Source organism: Haemaphysalis longicornis, unplaced genomic scaffold (genome assembly GCF_048455015.1).
Source record: "Haemaphysalis longicornis isolate Haplotype H1 unplaced genomic scaffold, Haemaphysalis longicornis Haplotype H1 scaffold_9, whole genome shotgun sequence".
NCBI lineage: Eukaryota > Metazoa > Arthropoda > Arachnida > Ixodida > Ixodidae > Haemaphysalis > Haemaphysalis longicornis.
In genome coordinates this window covers 72150720-72171895 of record NW_027526460.1, presented here as the reverse complement: position 1 = coordinate 72171895, position 21176 = coordinate 72150720, and the positions used below count along the sequence as shown (strand labels likewise).

At 44.6% G+C, this 21176-nt stretch overlaps 1 protein-coding gene across 2 annotated transcripts; it reads left to right on the top strand.

Annotated features, from left to right (window-relative positions):
- Positions 1 to 19913, top strand: LOC144151594 (uncharacterized). Of its 2 annotated transcripts, none has more exons than XM_077682702.1 (6): positions 1 to 89; positions 1533 to 1671; positions 10386 to 10537; positions 15595 to 15662; positions 17535 to 17615; positions 19616 to 19913. In XM_077682702.1, the coding sequence occupies exons 2-6, from the start codon at positions 1555 to 1557 to the stop codon at positions 19753 to 19755; spliced, it is 558 nt and encodes a 185-aa protein (XP_077538828.1). In that variant the 5' UTR covers positions 1 to 89; positions 1533 to 1554; the 3' UTR covers positions 19756 to 19913. The 2 variants fall into 2 exon arrangements, with proteins under 2 accessions (XP_077538828.1, XP_077538829.1); XM_077682703.1 differs by having other exon boundaries at positions 11 to 89; positions 1517 to 1671.
- The last annotated feature ends 1263 nt before the right edge of the window (positions 19914 to 21176 follow it).

Here is a 21176-nt window from a genome sequence, read left to right as displayed (position 1 = left end):
CCAATTTTCAATAAAAGGATACACACGCGGGACCCGATAACAAGTGCTTGCGTGCGTCACCACAAGCCCAAAACATTTGGCCGTTGGAGGTAAGTCTTATGCCAAACTGTATACGGATAGGATCCCGGGTTTGCCTTCCCGGGGCGACGACTTACTAGGCCCCGCTTCTCCGTTAAGATAGAAGTGGCTAGCCACCACAGACGTTTCATTAAAAAGTGTTCTGCTTCTTGCCATCACCGATGCCTTTAGAAATGTGTTGATAATGGCGCGCTCAGCAGTTGAACTCACTCGCTGTGGGACGTACGCATGTCGCTCGGCCGGAGCAAGAACGGAAATCGAAGGAGTGCCAGATGGCACAAAAGAGCAAATATGCCCAAAAACAGCGGAAAGCCGCTCCCGCAGAACGTGGAGCCGCTACCGTTACCGCATCAAATTCCACCTCTCATAGTAGCTGCTGATCCCTTAGTGATGAATACCAATTTTCGTGCTTGGAGGCCGACGGGAGCCAATAACAATAACGCATAAATTTATAACAGCCAGTTTTTCCCATAGCAAAATCCACCTTAGCCGTATATTCGCTGGCTTTTATCTTTTGAAAGTGGAAGAAATCTGAATTTTGTTGTTTTTAAATCTTGTGATGCATTCCATGGAAACCTCAGTATAACGGCAATTTGCATGATATAGTTACTTCCGTAAGCTTATGTGCAATGAGAAGGTTTCGCTTATTTCGTTCTCAGTAAGCGACAACCTCTTCATATTCATACGGCTGGTTCTTAAGCGCTAAATTTGCTTGCGGCCTCTCTTTGTCTACTTCCTTTCCTCTTTCTGCTTTCCACGCCGTGCTCTACGTGTTTTAACGGCTATGCGTTCCCTTTCATATCCAACTCGCCTGTTATGCTTACATAAACGAACAACCCTTTCATCGTGGAAACATCCGCCGCCACTGCGGGAGGCGATTTTTCAAACTTGAGGGCTTAATTCCGGATTTTTTCTCTTTAAGTTTATTTAAAAAACCATTCACCGAATTACGTTTTCTTTGAGGTGCTCTTGCTAGAGTTAAAATGTAATTCCTGATGTTTAATGGTGGTGTATATGGTAGTTTTTTCCCATTTTAGCAAACCGATTCCAAAGCGGAGTTCTCTGGGGTGCCTGCATGGATTTTCACTTATTTTACGTAATACAACGTTGCACCACCTAAGGAAGAGACATGCCATAGGATAAGTACGCAGGAAGAACAGCGACTCACGTAGTTTCAGTGGCCGAAACGTCACAAGATTTCAATTGTGCTCTGGCGGTATCACCCGCACAGGCATTTAAACGAGGCACCTGTAATAGTCCCATTGAGTCTAGCTCCTATATCTGTTGAGCACGCACTAAACATAATCCGCCGTCAGACGGTAAAAATCCGCGAGTAGTTTAAACACAAAAATATTTTCCCACAATTTGTAAATGATCCCTTTAAAATGTTCTATAAGATGTTCGTGTTGATGGGGACACAGACTAAATTGTGAAAAAGGCATGTTTTATTGCAGCTGAAGCCCGACATTCCAGAGGATGAACTTTCTCTTCACGGCTTGTTTTTTACCTCCGCTGCTCTTTATAACGACAACTACAATGTGGGTGCATGCTGATTCGGGCACTAAAGAAACACATTTTCCTGACGCATTCAAGGTAAGCACTGGTACTTTCTTTAACAGTCTCTTTTTTCCCAGAACGTCTGTTGGCCTAAAATTTTTGTGCGTCCAACCTTCGATTACATTGCTTCCAATGGATCGTTAAACCTCCAGAAACCCAAATTGCAAGCGAAGAACTGATTCCTCCCTTTTGAGGAATAAGTAAACCTATCTAAGAATGATCCAAATATATATCGAAAGGTGGTTCATGAGACGAAGGTATACTATTGCAATTCTTCTTCATGATCGATGCGTCTATTGTTGTGGCGTGGCGCACTGTGTTTATAAAGTAAGTGCTTTTCGGCGCATTGACGCGTGACCGCGGCTATCACCCTCTTCTCGTTCCCACGCCGACGCTGCGACACCCGACGCCGTGCCTGCCATCGCGGGCTGCTCGCCCCTCGTGTTGTCGGAGCGAGAAATAAACAGTTCTTGTCAGACTGTAGAAGCGTTGAGACGTGTCTGCGGCCCTGGCCGATCTCTTTTTCCCCGACGGCTGCTCTGCGCCGTCACCTTTGGCACCCAAAAGTGGGACCAGGGATTTTAAGCAGTTATTCAACGTATGTGGGGTCTACGCTCTCTTCGACCACCCCTTCTGTCACCGCTTGCTAAAGGTCGACGTCGCCCGCGTTTTGTGAACATAATGGAGCCATCGATCGAAAGTTTCGCAGCCATGGACGAAATGGTCAAGACGGGAGCGTACAAAGCCTCCGTCGAAGAGGTGAGAAGTTTGAGGGAAGAAGTTGACGAGATGCGGCCACAACTGACGGAGCTTTTCTGAAAACAGCAGCCTCGCCATTCTCACAGGCTACTACAGTGCTTCAGCCGCCAGCAACTGGCATTGAAGTGCAGCTGCAAGCTACGCAAGAACAGATCGCGGATATGCTTACACCAGTGTTGTGCCGCCTCGAACGTATTAAAATAAACGTGTTAAGCTTCTCCTCCTGTGACAGGCACCGAGGACTCCGACACGAGCGCTTCAGGCAGTCTGGTGCAAAGCAAACAGAAGAAAAGCTCACCACAGCCAGTAACCTCGGTCAAATTCGAAACTACAGGAACTCCAGGTAAGGAGAAGGCGCCTCTCACTTCTGTTTCGGCTGCCTCACTTCCAATGCTTAGAAAGGACGTCACGGCGTGGATATACCAAACAGAGTTTGGGTTCAAAACCTTATAAATTGCCAACGACGTAGCCATATCCCTGATCGTTTCGAAATTTCCACCGAAAGACTTCACGTGGATGAGACACCACCTGAAGGCAGCGGACGTCACAAGCTGGGATCAGCTGAAGGCAGTTTTCCGCAAGCGCTACAACCTGGACGATGAAGTTGAAACGAAGCAGAAGATGTACGGCGTGAGCCAGCATTCCGGAGAGTCGTGCACAGACTGCGCTCTCCGAAAATTGGAGCTCATCGAGCAGTGCAGCTACCCCGAGGCCAAAGCCGAGAAATACAAGTCGATCCTGGCCACTGTTTCACCGAAAGCCAAGAAACATTTCTTCGGGATCACTTTCAAGTCTCTGGACCTGCTGTTCGACTCGCTACTGCGCTTAGATCAAGTGTCATCTACTACAGGTAAAGCGCCAGCACTCATCGTTACCGTCGGTACACTGAAGGCTGCACCAGCGAAAAAGCAAAGCCCACCAGTTTCTCCCGCAAGGATTCAACCACCCGCCAGATGCGGAAGCAGCACGCCCCCAACCTCGTCTCCTCGAACGTCGAGAAATGCTGCCAGGATGTCGCCACCCGCGTCACCTTCGCACAGCGCTCAGCGTTCAACTCCCCCGCAGACGCAGGTACGTCGTCTTTGCCTCAACTGCAAGAAATCTGGACATTTCGTCACGTGCTGTAGACAGCCGTTGACACAGAAGTTTTTAGAATGGCAAGAGCGTTTCACCAGTGCCAGCCGGAGAAACGACGATGTGATGCCTCTCACGCCCGTGAGAGTCATCATTAGTCAAGTGTGTTGCATGTCACACGGAAGCGGGCGGAAAAAGCATCGATGTTACTATTGAAAGAAGAACGATCTCAGCACTTTTGGACTCAGGAGCAATGAGAAGCCTAATGAACGTTCGCTTGGCACAACAGCTTGAGCTAGAAATTAAGCCATCTTCCCTGCATTTAAGAGGAGCAAACGGCAAGCCACTGATCAATTAGGAGAAGTGACTGCGTCAATTGGTGCTGACGGCCAAGCATTCCTCCAAACCTTCATCGTTGTCTCTCACTTCGAGAGCGAACGACTTCTCCTTGGGAATGACTTTCTGGTGACATTGAAAGCCATTATTGACCGGCGAACGAACACCTTTCAGGTGCCTAAGCCCCAGCGACTTTCGAAGATCAGCTTTGTAAAGCAGACCCACATTCCAGCAGCATCGTGGAAGCTTGTAAAGGTCAAGTTTTCTAGCTCACCCCAATTGGAAGAAGAGGTACAGATGGAGGTTGGTGTAAAGCGCTTGCTATTTGAGCGACACTCCATTCTTCTCGAACCAGCGGTAATAAGCTCAACGAAACGAACGGATTGTTCGTTTTCTGGTTTTATATTTTACCACGAAAGTGTTTTATGCCCGGATACGCCAAGATTTCACTGACGTCATATTCGTCACGGAAATGACGTTAGTGCACGTTTGCCGAAGTCACCCGGCAGCACAACGTCGGTCGCCAAGCACACCCACAAGACAGCCGCCGACACGAAACTCAAGCTCAGCTGCAGATTTCACCGCACATTTCACGTTTGTGTTTTACCGATTCCTATGACAAAGCGATCAACCACATTTTTTTACCAGTTTTGGTATAGTTAAGAGGCTGGTAATAGATATAAACAAAAACCTCACTTGTGAAACGATTCAAACTGCACACAATAATAAACCTGTTGTGACCGCTTGTCCCCCAGCGTAATTTGTTTTCGTGTTTTATGTGTATGATGGAATAATAAATTTACAGCATAGGTTTGGGCATGTTCGAGCGGTTGATTTTTGAATGCGTGTCGATGATTTTCAGTGCGAACGCTAGCCAAAAAATCCACTCAAGTGTTAGCGTGATCTAAACCATTGGTTTGCCCTACTGCGCACCAGGATGCAAAAGCTGCCAAGTTACAGTTAGGACTTTCAATCAATATTTTTTTTTCAATTTTCGCTTTTAGTGCACACTTTTTGGTGAGTCCACCCACTGAAATATTAAAAAATTACATGACGTGATTTGAACTGCGGCCAATTTGGTCCTTATTAATGCAAGATATATCAGCGTTAAGTGCACAGCGTATTCGCGATGGCTGTTCGAGCAGGTGTAAAAGGAGAGAAGCCTATCAACACCGTGAATGGATGTAAAGGTTAACCTTTTGCGTGTTTTTTCTCATTTATCGTTCTCACTAGCCCAGATAACACCCAGGAAGCAACTAAACTATGCTGTCTACAGGTCCATATTTTTAAGAGCAAAATAAGATCCCTTTAGTCAGAATTAGGAGCAGGTGGCAAAATTCCACAGAGTTTTAGCGGGCGGAAACAAATAGTCCATGCCAATAAAAGTAAGGAACACTTTCCAACAAAGCTTGATAGTGTTCTGAAACCTGAGAAATGGAAAGTTGTGCCCATCAAAAGAAGTAATGAGGTTTGGGTTCAAAATGCAAACAAGCAAAATCCGAATAAGTCACATTTCACGGATGTTACTAAAAATTTTTGCTAGGTTTACCTAAGAGCGTCAGTGAAGGGCATCTCGTAATAAGGGCACTTGGAGAGTTGGTGCTGAATTTTGAGCGCGTAAAGCGCACGTTTGGGATAGAAACGAAGAAGCACGAAGCGGACAAGCACTTGTCGGTATTGTCCTTCGTGTGCAGTCAGAGTTTTGTGCTTCACATGGGAGGAACATCTCATCCTGCCCATTTGAATTGGGGAGTAGAAACATCTCGTTATGAAAAACGCAGTGCCCATAATCACGAGTTAAACGGCAGGAAAACTGAACGTAAGGGCCTGAGTTTCAGTCGAAGGAATCCAATTCAAAAACGCGACCTTGAGATTTCGTACCTACGACATCAAACACTGTGACAATAGCTGTAGAACAATTGCGTGCTTTGACCTTCGGTCGAAGGGCACCAAAGCACTTCTCTATATATACACCAGTGTCTGGCAGTATTCGCTACTCACTAGAACTTTTACTCGCCTGTTTGGACACGGATCCACACGTTCTTAAGGGTTAAAAATTTTTGAAGCACTCACTGAGTATAAAAGGTGTGGGAGATTGTGGCAATAGTCAGAAGAAAACCCCCGAGTATTTATAAATTCAGACGCCCGAGAGAAGCGAAACCTTCTCAAAGATGGTGAAGTGGCCTGTGTGGTTGGCTTCAAATTGCAAAAGAATGAACGTCAGCAAGATATGTTTTGTGTTGAACTCGGATAAAAAGGGTATCCAGAGAGGGGGAGTGGCAAACGGCAACGCAAATAATGCTTAGAGGCTATCATAAACATTCTTATTGCCATAAATCGAAAGAACGCATTAGAGATAGACACCATATACGAAACAATGAATTGCAGTACATCTTTCTTTAGAAACTATCCATCACTACTTGTGTGCACAGTTTCTGATAGGGGAACTTGTGCAAGGAATCGTGCTGCAGAGCCGTAGGAACACTAAACTAGGAAGTGTAGCCGGGCTTCAGCAACAATAGACAAATTGACAGAGCTAGAATTATCTGTGTGGAAAATTACCAGAGGCACAAGAGTGGCCAAATGAAATGGTTCATTATTTTTTATTTGCGTGTTATCGACTTTATCATTGTTCTCGGATAAGTAAGGTAGGACAAATCTTTTCTGCATGCGTACCTTTAAACACTTCTACTTGATGCAAAAACTATGTGTATTATGAAGGTATGACCATAACGTTTTGCGAAAGTTTCATAACATTCTTTGTCACACCCCTGACACCTATTTGCAGCATGGCGTCCACAACAAATTATACCAATAATGCGTTGGTATAATTTTTTGTGGACGCCATGCTGCAAATATGTGTCAGAATGTTGACAAAGACTTTTATATAAATTTCGCAAAAATTTGTCGTCATGACTCTATAATAGATATATTTTTTGCATGAAGTAGAGAGGCTTAAAGGTACTCATGCAGAAAATATTTGTCCTACCCTTTTTATGCGAGAACAATGCCAAAATCAGTAACACGCAACTCAACAATAATAAACCATTTCCTTTGGAGACATGAAGCTTCAGAAATTCAATACGGGACGGGTCTGTTAGAGCACATACTTGTACATATTAGAGGATTTCGTCAGAAAGTATTCACAGTACATTAATATTTGTCATCGGCTTCACATAGATAATCTCTACAAATGCCGTAAAATATCGCAAAAAACAAAAAAAAAACGCGCAGGAAAACCGTGATAGGCATAGTTCTCGAGTTTAAGCGAAATTTGCTCAACATGGTTCGGCACCTCTCAGAGTATTCGAAGAAGGGCGTCGGAACGAAACAAAAACCAGAAACAAAAAACTAAAATACCAATTTTTGTGGCCGGAACGAACACGAAAAGATAGCGAAATTTATTTTTTCGTTCAGGAGTGAAAATGAAAAAAATTACACCCATCTCCCCGAAGGGAACCATGAGTAGGTTGCGGAACGTCAAGGGGGTTCTGTTTGCGTTTTCGTGACGTTGGTTAGCCAAATTTGGTGGAAATGTAGTGAACCCCGTAATGCTTATATATCCTACTCATGGTTCCCTTCGGGGAGATGGGTGTAATTTTCCTTAATGCATGCGTATATACGCGAGTGAGACGAGATTGAAGTGGTATCTAAAGGTCTGTTAGTGTTTGCGCTGATGCTCTCACTTAATTGCGTCAGCACACTCACTGACGGGGCTGTTGCTTCCATCCTACTTGATCTGAAGAATCACGGAGTCAAGCGCAAGCACAACCGGAGTCAAGCGAAGCATGCGGCCAATCCCTAGGCCAATCCCTAGGGGCATCCTGCCAAAATCATCATCAGAAGTGCTGCGGACGGGGCGACAGCAACGTACACGCCTTCTTCTTCGCAGCTTTGTCTTCTTCTCCTTCTTTGTCTTCAGCGGTTCCCCTATGGGAAGATGACGACGGTGGCGCATGCGCAGGTGGTGTGCGGACGCTGGACCACCGCCGACGCCGCGGGACATACCCCCGAGCATAAGACGCTCCGCATCTAAAAAATTTTCGTTTGGGTTGTTGTTTCGAGCGGCAATTTTAGATGCTTCATAGCTGCTTTTCATTTTCATGTAGTGAGGTAAGAGATTGCTTTTTCTTCGCTGGCATGATATAGCCTTTCACCTCGCGGCACCCTCTATCCTTCGGGAGGGTTGCTTTTTTAAGTGCGAATGCACTTTATAAGCGACCCTGAATTCCGGTGACCGCCGTCCGTCCACATAGCAACAGCTGCGGGTGCGCGCGCTCCTCGTCTTCCTTGGAAACGGGGGGAGATGGGCGCGCGCTGCCTGGCCGCTGACATGGCACATACCCACGTGGGGGATTTGCCAGGAATCTCCTCGTCTTCCTTGGCAACGGGGGGAGATGGGCGCGCGCTGCCTGGCCACTGACATGGCACATACCCACGTGGGGGATTGGCCAGGAATCGGGCGTGAGAAGGGCTAATGCACCCGCTCAAAGGAGTACTGACACGAAATTTCAAAGCTGAGATCCGCTCTAGCAATCAAGTACAACGACAACACAAATAGGTGTATGTGAATAAATGCATCTTTCTTTCTTTGTAGTTGTGTGTGTGTGTGTGATCTCTTTTTCGCGAACATTACCGAACCGCGCAAATTCAACTCGTGCATTCGCACTTTCACATTCTTCCCCTCGGGGAAATGCGGGGAATTTTTTGCAACAAAGGCTCTAGGCCTCCAACGTCGCGTACAATTCACTAGACGCTCATTGAGCACTGAATATGTAGCAAATTTTGCAGGGATTGAATGAGAAAATGAACCCTGCAACGTTGTCTAAAGGGGCCCTGCAAAGATTAAATAAAAACCCACGCTCTCTCTGACGCAATTGCTTATATGTATTTGCATTTAGGCGTGACGTCCAGCTGAACCTCTAGAATTTCTCGGTTCGTTGATTTAATGCGGACATCTTATAGGGGCAGTGTTCCACCTTAGGATAGCAGACCTGGGCTAAAGCTGTACCAGGATAACTTTTCTGGCCTCACAACACTTTCATCTCTTGTTTTCGTTGGGTTTAAACTATCTACTTACGGTTCGTTTGCACAAAGGTATCGGCTATTAAAAAGAAGTATCAATAAGAAAGCCTGAAGGCGTGCACGCCCATTCTGAGTGCCCTGTGGCAATAAAATGTTGACTGCGACAACGTACAACGGACGGCGCCGTGACAACAGAAACCTAGCGAATACAGCGAAACAGCTCGTTTTAATAAATACATTATTGTGAATTGGTGACATTCCGTAGGTATTTATAATTCGCCCATAGCAATATTTGAAGATGTGTGTGCGCGTCGCGCGATTTTAGGTACATTTCAAGTTATTCTTACCTTCGAGGTGCTGATTGGTAACAGAATTATAGGCAACTGAAGGGTGACCATTGATGTTACGTGGTTACATTGTGCGCATGTATCTACATTTGATAATGCACTGTGTGCTGAATATGGGCACGTTTCTCTAATTTATGGAAATACCGTACAGAAGAGTTGGTAAAAACGGTTTCGCTGTCGTTTGTGGATTGGAAAGAGGCAGCCCGGGAACATCTTGGCGTTTAGCTACACGTTGCCATCCAATGTGGGTGTTTAACGATGGAATATTTTCTGAGCTTTTGGTGAACTGTGCAGAAAAGTAGGTGAAAGAGGTGCCTAACATGAGGATTGTTGGACTACATGCTAGTTAACACCTCCTGTTTTCGTCTGTAAAAACAGTCAGCTCGTGATAGGCACAAATGCCTGCATTATGTCCTTCTCGTGAGCTGTGTTTGTGTGCGTGTGCGGGAGCGGGTAAATTAATGTGTGCTTGTGCGTGTGTTGTGTGGGGGGAGTGAGTGTGCGAGTGTGTGTGTGTGCGCGTGTGTGTGCGTGTGTGCGCGTGTGTGTGCGTGTGTGTGCGTGTGTTTGTGTGCGTGCGTGTGTGTGTGTGGGAGTGTATAGTGCGTGCGTGTGTTTAGAACTATACTGCGAAATTCACAACACTTCGCAACCACTATCCATACTTCACTCTTCCTTCTGTGTGTCGGTCTGGACTTCCAGTACACCACCCAAGGAAAGCCGAGTGTTCTTGCTGGGTACACCCAACTAAAAATAATAATAAATTAGTAAAAAACATGCAAAGAACGGCATCTTTCATTCTAAGCTTCAGAATGCTGTTACTGCCTTTTATCGCCACTGGCGCAGCTTCCGCAAAATCTTGGAAATCGCCAACGTAACCGAAACTTAGGCCGGGTTCAGACTGTTGTCGCAATTGTCGTAATATCTTTAAATAATGACGTCATTTTACGTCTCAGCCAACCGAACTGCGTGAAATGCCGTTTTTTTACGTCCATAGCGCACGATGCGGCGGTTACCTCGGTAGTCTGAACATAGCATTACCATGAACTTCAGTTTCACAGGATAATAGATATCACGACTTCTTTTCACTTATTAACTTGAAGATTGCGTCGAATAGTACAAAACAACAGAGGCAACACTGTAGCACAAATTTTAGCACAAGTTTTTTTTTCAAGGGAGAAAAGCACACAATAAAAAACCCCTTTTCAGGTATTTCAGGTCTTTGGTGACGCTGCGGCAATATTTGACTCTAACGACGATAACATCCTCGAATGTGTACTTTCAAACAGAACTGCCATCGACTTGGATGCACGTACAGCCGTTTTCACGTGGACGCTAAGATCACCGGATGGCAAACCCGGGTAAACAATCTTGTTACAAGCAAGAATCGATATTGCCATGAAAGCTGGTCTTTATCGGAAGAGCCTAGCAGAATTTCTGGTACTTATAATGTCATAGTGGACCCTTATGCTCCGCTGTTTGCCTTCCCTGCAGTTTTATGGCGTGCAACCTCCATGTTTAGTTGCAGAGGCTCGCGTTTTCGCCTCGTTGATTATGAAGGGTCATAAAAAAAAACAACTTTGCAAAATTGAAAAATACCGAGCCACTGGTAGCTCAGTCCTCTCAATTAAAGCAAAGTAAAACGTGTCTAACCTAAAAAAAGTACCCGTTATTGACAGGCATTTAAATTTTGGGCTAGTTTACGTCATCAGTGACGTAATACTGAAATGCTAGAAAACATTGTTTCCAGTGCATTCAGTGTGCGAGAGAACTGAAGTGATGTGATCGAAAAAAATTGAAGGCGCCAGTACAATCACGCAGTCAAGCATTTTTAGCGGTAAATCTTTTGTCAGTGGCCACCAATACCACAAACAAGTCCCCATGGTTGCATATGGACTTAGTTATAAACTGATTGATGTGTCCCTACAGCCTCAAAGGTTTTACCATCTATCTTATTTTCTTGTCAGTTTGTTTTCAAACTGGAGCCCTTGTTAGCACGACAATGCAGTCGTTTTATAAAGACAACTGGTATTTTATCGCAATGGCTTCTTACCTTTCGCCACGCCGTCCTTGTGCCTAAAGACACTCGACTTGGCATTGGGAGTTGATTCCCCGCTGATCCGCAACTTTATAGCGAATTAGTGTAAGGCTGGCTCCTCAGTATTTCTTTGTGCCGTAATCCTTTAGTAGAATACGCTTTGCGGGAAAGCGAACTTTCTAACAAAACCTTTGTAGCTCTCAATTTAATGTAGACAGCCTAAAAAGTCATAGTGCAATTAGCCACTAATTCGACCCTATAGCTACGCCGTGTAATTATCTGCCATAATTGGTTAGTTTGCCGCGGGCTGGTAAAGACTTAGGAATTCCGCTCTCAGTCATTACATGGGCTTCCGCGATACGGGTACGGTTACAGAAAGCGACTCTGGCTCGCATCTTCTCAGAACTACTACAAAACAAAAATATCACACGTTAGAATGATGAGACTACAACGTACAGTAGGAAGTTTTGTTATATGGTTTCATAGATAACTGTCGAACGCAGCTTAAACACAAGTACACATTAAGCCACCTTCACTGAAACTCTCAATCCGCATGCCAGAGCCGCTCTGAAACTGACATGCCGCTGTTTGTGTGCTAATATAAGACTGGCTGTCTAAAGTTTAAATATTGCAAATAATTCACAAAAATAAATAATATCAGACTAGACGTAACTGTTTTTCGTTTCTCTGCATCGTTCCAAGTGCGCCCATGTTCATACGGTCGTAAATTAAACGTGGTAGATGTGGAATTCGAAGTGCATTTGACATGCGTATTTCATAGGTATTTTACAAGCTTCACTGTCGAGTCACACGAGCAGAGCTCCGTGCCAATCATTTTTGCAAAGGTACCATAAACATCTCCGGATACATGATTTTGGCGCGCGCCAGTCATCCCTGAGTGATTGAAATTGTTTCACGTCTACCCATGGCATCTAGAGTACCTCTCTATACCATGTTGAACTGCAGTGCGCCAACGAAACCTCATTTTGTACATTACTGCTTATATAATTTACAAACATTTCATAATAAAGCTCTCAGCCTCCGTGCACTGCCATGCTCAAAGATTGCTGAAGAAGCACCAACGACGCTGCTGCGATTTCAATTGTGTTCGACAAATCCATATAAAAAGTAACTTGCTTACCGCAAAAGTTTAAGACATTCTAGCTGCAGAAAAGTTTCAGAACTGCGGACCAGTGCTCAGAGAACTGGTTATTTCTATTTTGTTTGTCGGTAATCAGTAAAGGAGACATGCCATTTTTATATTTTCAGGTTCAATACATAAGTATTTTAAACAATTATGTAAAATCCAGCCCGGAATAACAAAGAGATTGCACGTAACTAGGTGGCTTAGGAAGGCCTTTAAATTTTTGTAGTATCATCTCATCAGTTTTTCTCTCTGGTGGAGGAAGAATTGCTCGCCTCTGCAACCTGGTTTTCATGCACACCGTAGTGGAGGGCTACAAATTCACTTAAATCACCCGGACAAAGAGGCATATTTGTGTTTCGCATCCACTAAAAAAATCGACTGCGAAATTCGGGATCAAACCCGTGCCTTCGGGACCTGAACCACAACACCTTAGCCACAGAGCCACCGCCGTGGGTAGCTGTAATCATCTAGTTGAGCATCTTGAAGAGCAGTACATATTTACAAAGAAGTATTTGTGCAAATACTTAAACCCTTTACTAACCCTAAATACAGTGTAATGCCACGCGCTCTGAGATTTTAAACGTTCCTCCAACTTCATACGCTCATATATTGCCTTTAAGGATCAAATTTTTGGGCACGAAATATCGCCATGCACTTCCCATACAAAACATGATGACCAAGCGCTACCAATAAATCGACGCTTGTTTACGAAATGCGAGTACCAAGCGCATGCAATTTTCTTTGCTCCCGGGCTTACAGGCCTTCTTGAAGTAGTTCAACTTTTCCTGGACTCAAGGCAAGTTCCCACAGCTGTTAAAAAGAGCACAGATAACATTCATACCCAAGTAAGGCAAACCTCTGCACATTGAAAATGTGGGGCTAATGTCCTGCCATCACGCGTGAGAAAGAGAATGGAGAGGGTTCTATATAAATGTATACCGCAATAACTAGGATAACGCCCAGCGAATGCAGGATGCCATGTTTTGATATCAAAAGCATGCCAGGACCCAGGATGTGGAGAGTTGGTTCAAAGAAATCATCACCCCCGCCACCCGCACTCCGAGAGAGCAATGCCAGCGCTCGACTTCCAAGTTGCTTGCAATAAATGTCGCGGCAGGCAATTCTATGAAACCTTAGCCGCACAGTATGTGGGGAGAGAACATATAACCACATTGCAGGCTTTCTGTCAGATCGTACAGCCACACTCAAGATCAGGAATATCACAAAAAATTCCATCTACCCGTACACCCCAATGCTCGGTTCCTTCTCCGCTCCTATCTACATCGCACTTCCAGGTCTCCCGAGAAGGCTGGGCAGTATTGCGAGTTTGAATCATGTGCTCGGCGCAGGTGATATTACAATTAAGTCTGGCGCCCATTGACTCGAGACTCATTGATTTGGGATTCTTCAAACACAGTGCAACGAGTAGCAGATTTTATATTCCAATGTGTACAAAAGCGGACCGGCGTGTTCACCAGAAAATTTAAAACTTTTGCTGATCCGGCGTCGGCCCGATCAAAAGGACACACACAACATCAAAACAATTTGGAGGGGCATACAATTAATACCTTCAGAAAGCACTTTGTACTCAACCTTCTAGTTCAAGACAATAAAAAATGCGAAACCATGCGCCAGCGCTTCTTCAAAATGACAGAACGTCGCACGTAAGATTAGACATGTAATGATAAACACGAGGGTATGGAAGACAGCGATTCCAAATGTCTTATCCAGGCCTTTGGTACTTACCCTATGCAGACATAGGCAGCTCCCTACATAATACTAACAGAGAGCGATACAAACACACCACCGGCATTTGTAAGTCACAATGCAAGCTCTCGGAATCCCGATAAGTTCGTGAAAATATTAAATCCTCGTCTTGATTCTGCACAACACTCAGGACAAAATCATTAAGGGCCATCTGTCAAGCCAGAACTCGCGCCTCCCAATTATGGGTATTGGTCAAACATTACTAAACGAACGGCCAGACGTTCATACGGCCAACCAACCATGAAATATCTGGGACGATGGCGGCACCCTATCATACTACACCCACTACCTAAAACAATCCACCTGGTCCTCCAATTCGAACGGGGTGCAGCCAGAGCCAATTCCTTGTACAGAGCGTATGGCTAGTTCACGGAAACGGTATACAGATGCAGCCACAATAATCTTTAAAATGTGAAGGCAGTGGAAATCACCACACAGAACGAAAAAACTTTTCAGTGTCACCTTTATTACCCGTACCCAGTGGTAGCGTAGGAGCTTCCTGTGGCGCTGATCTCCGCACTGGCGAAATCCAGGGCAACCGAAACTTACTCCCAGGAAGCTTGCAGGAGCTGCAGGTGGGGTTGGGTGAAAACGTGAACATATGTTGTGCTATTATCCAAAGCGCCGACATCAAAGGAAAAATTGTATAGACGCCGGCCCACGTCTACGTCGAGGGCACCTATTTTGCCCGCCAAAAAGCCAAAAGGTGTGAGAACTTGCCGACCAGGCCTCGGAGGACGGGGTGAAGTCTACACCACTCGTAGCACAATAAAACACGTTACCAGCTCCGCAGAGACCTCACCTAAAGTATGTAAGTCCAGAGAAAGAGTGAAGAGAGAAAGATTAAATCTGTATATTGGCAGCGAACACCTTCCCGTGCCCAATTAGGCCACACCAGTTACCCCCAGCCAGTAACGAGCAGAATAAAAATATTGTTAGCCGCGAGGTACACTTTAACTTATTGTCATAGAGTGTAGGGAAAACGCACACCTACGAATGTTTTCTTGCGCACCTCCCCCAAACCGCCCAAAGCCGTGGAAGAGACTGAAGTCTAACCTGTGCCTCTCCATCAGCTCCTGCTCATCGGGATGGCAGTCCACGCTAAGACGACTCATGGATTTCTGTGAATAGGGAACCACTCTTCCAAGAACATCCTTAATACACTCAAAAACATGTTTTCTCATTCTCCCCTAACCCTATCTTAGTTATCGTGAGGTTGGTAACCGTACGTTTGTCCAGTACGGATACGATATTCAGGTCACAAGTACAATACTCCATTCTTACAAGGTGTTTGAACAACTGTTTTCTCATTCAGAAAAATAATATACAGCAGATGTAAAAGGCATGAGCTACAGTCACAGCAAAGTGGTAACATAACTTGTTGATAGGCATTTTGAGAAAAGTTTCAGTGGGTTTGGCTTTTCTTCAATTTTTTAATGAGAAGCTAACGATTGTTTCATTTGCAGAGAGAAAGTCTCGTTCTTTGCGCACGCAGAAGCTGAACCCGGAGCCCTGACTATTTACACAAATGATGGTTTGTTAATTTCTATTTTGCTAATTACGTTCATTTGTAAAGTACATGCAAAAAATATAACGAAACCATGATGCTTATCACCGTACACCGCAAATACGCAGAGGCCCTGCATTCATACCACCAAAACTTTCTTGCCTTGAATTTAAACATATTTGTTACAAATCGCCTTAAAACTCTATCGGTAGGTAATTTTTTTCCTGTGGGCAGGAAATGAGTTATGTCACATTACCAAGCCAACTTACAAAATTACTCGTATCCTTGGCATAGGAAAAACGCCGGCGTTGTTTTGCAAAAATGTGTCCAACATTTTTAAAGAAACGATTTTCAACGAGTCTACAACGAACGTTTCTCTGGTATAGAACCGAAATACGCCACAGGCAAGTTTTCTGTCGTAAGCACCAGTCCTCACGCGTTTTTTGGGGGGGCGTGTGTTTCTTGCTAAGTGTTATTCTAAAATCACTATCACTAATCCTCCTGTTATCCTGGAATCACTAACTCTCGAGACAGCAGCGCGTTCGGATGACGTGTTAAGCTAACAGTCTTTCAATTGTGCTTGGTGTAGCGTCCTCAAGTGACACAAGCAAAACTACTAAGTTAGTGTTAAATTAATGCCTAAAAGCCTCCGCCTTGCCTAGCCGGTTTTGCGATGTACCCTTATCACAATTACTAATGATTCAGCAGTACTGTTCTTTGATGCTTCGGATAAAACAATCTCAGGTTTGCATAATTGCTCGCACAGACCCCTTTTGTAATTACAAGTAATTTTCGTCTTCAGTAATTTCCGGGTAGTACAGCATTGTAACAAGGCTGCTATGGCATGTGGACATCGAGGTCTTTATTTCGGTCTTAAAATGCGCGCCCCTTGCGAGCAGTGCAAGAATAAATCAGTCCTATACGATGCCCTGAGCGGAAAGATTTTCCCGATCAAGTGCTTCAGTTCAATCGCGACAGACAATGACAGCGATGTACCATTACTGAACTTTTTTAAGGAAGTATAAACAATCTTGCTGGTGGAAGCGCTCACACAACAGGAACGAAAGTAGAAAAACAAAGATGACACGGCGCTGCTCTCTTTTTTTTCTGCTTTCGTCCCTGCTGTGGGAGTGCTTCCACCACTAAGATGAATAGTTACGAACTAGCCTATCTATTGCGCCATTCTAGCTGCAATAGATACGAACTAGCCTATCATTGCAGATTATCTATTGCAGCATAAACAATGACAGAAAACATTTTTTTCTGCGGAAACCTTCCTCCAAGAACTAAAGTCTGCTTAAGTACTTTGAAGGTGAAAGGATCATATCATTTCCTACTGATCAGTTCTAATACTCTTCTGCTACATCATCATCTAGACCTCTTCTTTATTTTCGTTCCCTCATCCTGCACCATGAATATCTTCGACAGGCAGCCTGACCATTATTTATGGTGCAGGTTCTTAAGAATCAGTGTTCGCCGTGGCTGCGCTGCACCTGCGCTACTCACGTGCCATCACGGTGACCCTTTACGCGGCATAACCTACACACCGCACACACTAAGCAAACGTTTGTTCCGCCACAGGCACCCTGCTGATGTGCGTAGCAGTACCGCACTTTGCTCCTCCTTTGGAAGCCCTGGTTTAGTTCCCATCAAACCTCCAACCTACCCCATTTTTAAATTGAATAAATTTTCTATACTGACGTAAGTCACATACTCACTCTGTCCAAAATTCCGCCATTTTAAACAGTTTTTACTAATTCATGGCGGGGGTAGTTTTGTACTGGACGAAAATGCCGCGTTTAGCACGTTGTAGAACTTAAGCCTGTCATGTTTCGATTTTGCCGCAATGTGCATCCATCCGAATCTTGTCATTCTTAAATAAAATGCCGTTCCAATCAGATCCCACTCCAACAGAAGGTGCGTACACCTACAGTGACTACCAGGACTGCGTCATTTTGAAGATTCACTTCCAAGGAGATCGTAAGTTATCAAGTTAAAATTCTTCTCTCGAAAAGTAGAACCTTCCGGCCTATAGGTACAGAAGAATGTCCTCCGGATCTTTCTTTAGAAAAACCTCATGTCGAACAGATACGTCTGCTGTTATATTGAAAACAAATGGGGACACGCCGTTACGTTTCTTCACAGTTTGAGACGTTCTGCCTTTATCCTGGGTATCTATAAACGGACCAAAAATTGTTACCAGTCAGGCATTGCTTTTTTTAGTAAAGTTTTTAACTTATCAAAATATATAACTCTGCGCGAAAACAATCACCACTAGCGCGTTCATGCCAACTGAAGTGCAGGAAATGGAACGGCTGCGCTTTCACTGACTTCTATCATGGCGCATTCAAATGCATTCTTTGCACTAGAAGTTTTCAATTTGATCTATAAGCCAACTTTGCTCCCTTCTCCTACATTTGACTTTCTTGCCCAGTCGCTGGGAAGCCAATGTTATGGTTGTGGGTCACCTGTTTTCCCTTATTATTTACGCATGCCCGGCCCAACTATTCATTTTCCCCTCTTAGTTTTACTTGGCACGTCTCTCGCGAAAATTTTCTTTTCCAGACTGACGACACACGTTTACTACCGCAACTTGTTACTACAGTTGTCCTTCTTTTCCCTTGCCTTACCAACTTCTATAGTTTTATTCCTGAAAAATTTGTAGATCTCGATGGGCGCATCATAATGATCTGCCGCATCACCCGAGTATCCTTCACCTCTTCTTACCTTTTGTTCCGAGTTTTTTACTAAAATGAATCATCTCTGTTTCTTGCCCATGCTACTTTCTATACGAACTCAATTCCCCCAAGCTGGAGCAGTGCAACTGTGCTCTTGACGACGGAATCGACTTTTTTATCATTGTCTCCAATTAGCACCCTGTGAAAAAAAGTTCCTTCGTTTGTCTTTGTGGTATCGCAAAAATGCATTCTGCTACATACTTTTGCGCTTATTTCATTAAGGACTCCCAGACTGCTTTGAAAAAAGCTAGGAGAAGTGATCAGATGAATATAAATACATACTTGCTTTTTCATTGCAGTCGCGCAGTGAGTTCCTGTGAGAGTACTGTGTCTTCTGAATACAAGAGAATGCCTAGTGCAATTAGGGGCTCATCACAATATTCGTCTCTTTATTTCTTATTTCTGTTCTGTTTCGTTACATCTCCACCATTCCGGGAATAAACGAGGGTGATAATATTTAAGTAGCAAACTTATTGTGAAAGTTTTTTGTCAGTCGGGAAAGACACACAAGGACATGAATCACAAAAATCCGCGTTCCCGCGTTCTTGCCAGAGAAACCGTAACGATAAGGGCGAGAACGTCACTCGGTAGCAGCAGTTTTATTTTTTTGGAGAAAACATGTCTTTATTCACCCTTCTATACACCGTAGTTTGCATTTTAGAAGAGACATATAACAAGAAATAAATACATAAAATAGCACATGTCTAGACGATGTGAAGAGTTATACATGCGCAAAATAAAAGCGAGTGCAGGCGTCAATGTTTCTGGGACTAGAACTCAGGGACGCATTATCCCCTTGGAGTAGTTGCAAACGTGCCCCTCACGCTACGAAAGCCTTATTGCGTACTTAAGTGCACAAGTCTTGATGAGACCTTATACATAGACAAAAAAAAAAGTGTACTACACCCTTGTTACAATTATCATCGTCACCGAATTCATCTGGCGCGACAAGCAAAGCATCTTAGCTCGGCTGACATCGCGAGCTTCAATATTTTTCTCTCTCCCTCTCTCTCCCCCTCTCTGTCCCTCTCTCTCTCTCCCTCTCTCTCTCTTTCTCTATCTATTTACGTTTCATTGTCGTAAAGCTTACGGAATCACCACCTAAACTGACGATAATATAAATAGGGAACCTAAGCGTACTTCTTGATTTTTCTGGTTTCCATTCACTTGAATGTCGTTCCCGCTAATAAAAATTGTCCATACTTCTGCAGATACGCACATTCTGTTTCTCTATTTTTGCAGAATGCATTCTTTGGGTTCAACGAGAACTTAAGGACTCTGTGCCGCAGCACTGCATTGATCACTTCGTCGCGGACTGTGGTGCTGTCGTTCCACTCTACAGCCGAGACCTGTGCTACGATGGTGAAGGAGACTATAAGTAGTCGTGCGTTAAACCTGTTGATTTCGGGGTGATTGCGGCCTCTGTTCAGATGCGAACAAGCACGCCGTTTGCCTCAATTTCGGCTGTGATTTCTAAAACGTAAATTTTCGTACTTGCCTGAAGTAGTTAGGAATGGCACTAATAAAATGATTCACTTTACCTCTGGCATTTCAATAGACACCAGAATGATATACCAATATGTATGCCTAATGCCAGCGTTGATAGGCACATACATACCTCTATAAATCTGGATGCCACTCAGACGCACTCACTAAAAAATATTTTTTTCTCAAGCACTCTCTCGCGCTCTCGCTCACTACTCGCCCTCACCATTTGCACTCACTCCCGCTCGTGCTACCACTAGCGCTCACCACTCGCACTCACTCTGCTCACGCCAACCACTCACCCTGACTACTCGCACTCGCTCGCACAGAGAGAGCAAAATGTTCATGTTCGAATAGTCAAAAAAAGACTATGCTCTTCAAAACTCCTCGTGCAGGAGCACTGGCGTTGGCGAAGCGGTGCTGCTAAGAAAGAAGCAGCCTTCAAACCAAGGCACGCAAAGCTACCAGGTGTCTTGACAACATCTTGTCTATTAACACCTGGTTTGGAAGTGGCAAACCTAAGCAGTTGTCACCTTTTGAAGGCTTCAAACAGCCGGAACTTTCTTTTTACCGCAGTTGAGAGGGCAGCGAATATCGACAGAAACTGAGCAGCACCACCGACAAATATCAGCCGTAGTTTAGTCCCCAGACAACAGCCTGGACAACGTCTGCGTGCCTGCTACACATACACTTAAAACCTACACACCCAACAAGGAAGGCACACCCATCAATTTAAAAGACGTTTCTACACATGCGATTACGTAAAAACGCCCGACATCTAAGCACAGGAACGAGGGTACACCGCGCGTCCCAGAGGCGTTCCAGTTGAAGCATCGTCTGTGAGCGCAGTTCACTGGCTGTCTAGACTGAAGGAATCATGTATGTTATTCCCGGTGGGCGGTGCACTATCACCAATGTCGGGCATAAAATGAAACTCCACCATGTCATGGTATCGTCGGCGTTGACGCAGGTACCTCGCGAACGCTGTTAATGTTACCTGCACTTGGGGCCCTGTTAATCTTCCTTCTGGAGCCAAGTGTTTCATTCTTCACGAGGATGGGTTGTGTTATAGGTACTTGACTAAGTTCTTTCCGTAGGTCTCAGACGGCCTGAAATGAATCCGTGAAAATCACGACACGTAGTGATTGCTGTTCGGATTTACGCCTTTGAAGATTTGTCAGGGTCACTTCATTATAAATAATCCCACTGCTGAAGAACTGGTTCATTGTTGCCTGTAAATCATTCGCATCTTCCACAATCATCACTGCGGGCAGCTGCTCCCTACGTCTGGCAACAGACCGTCTGGCAAATGATATTG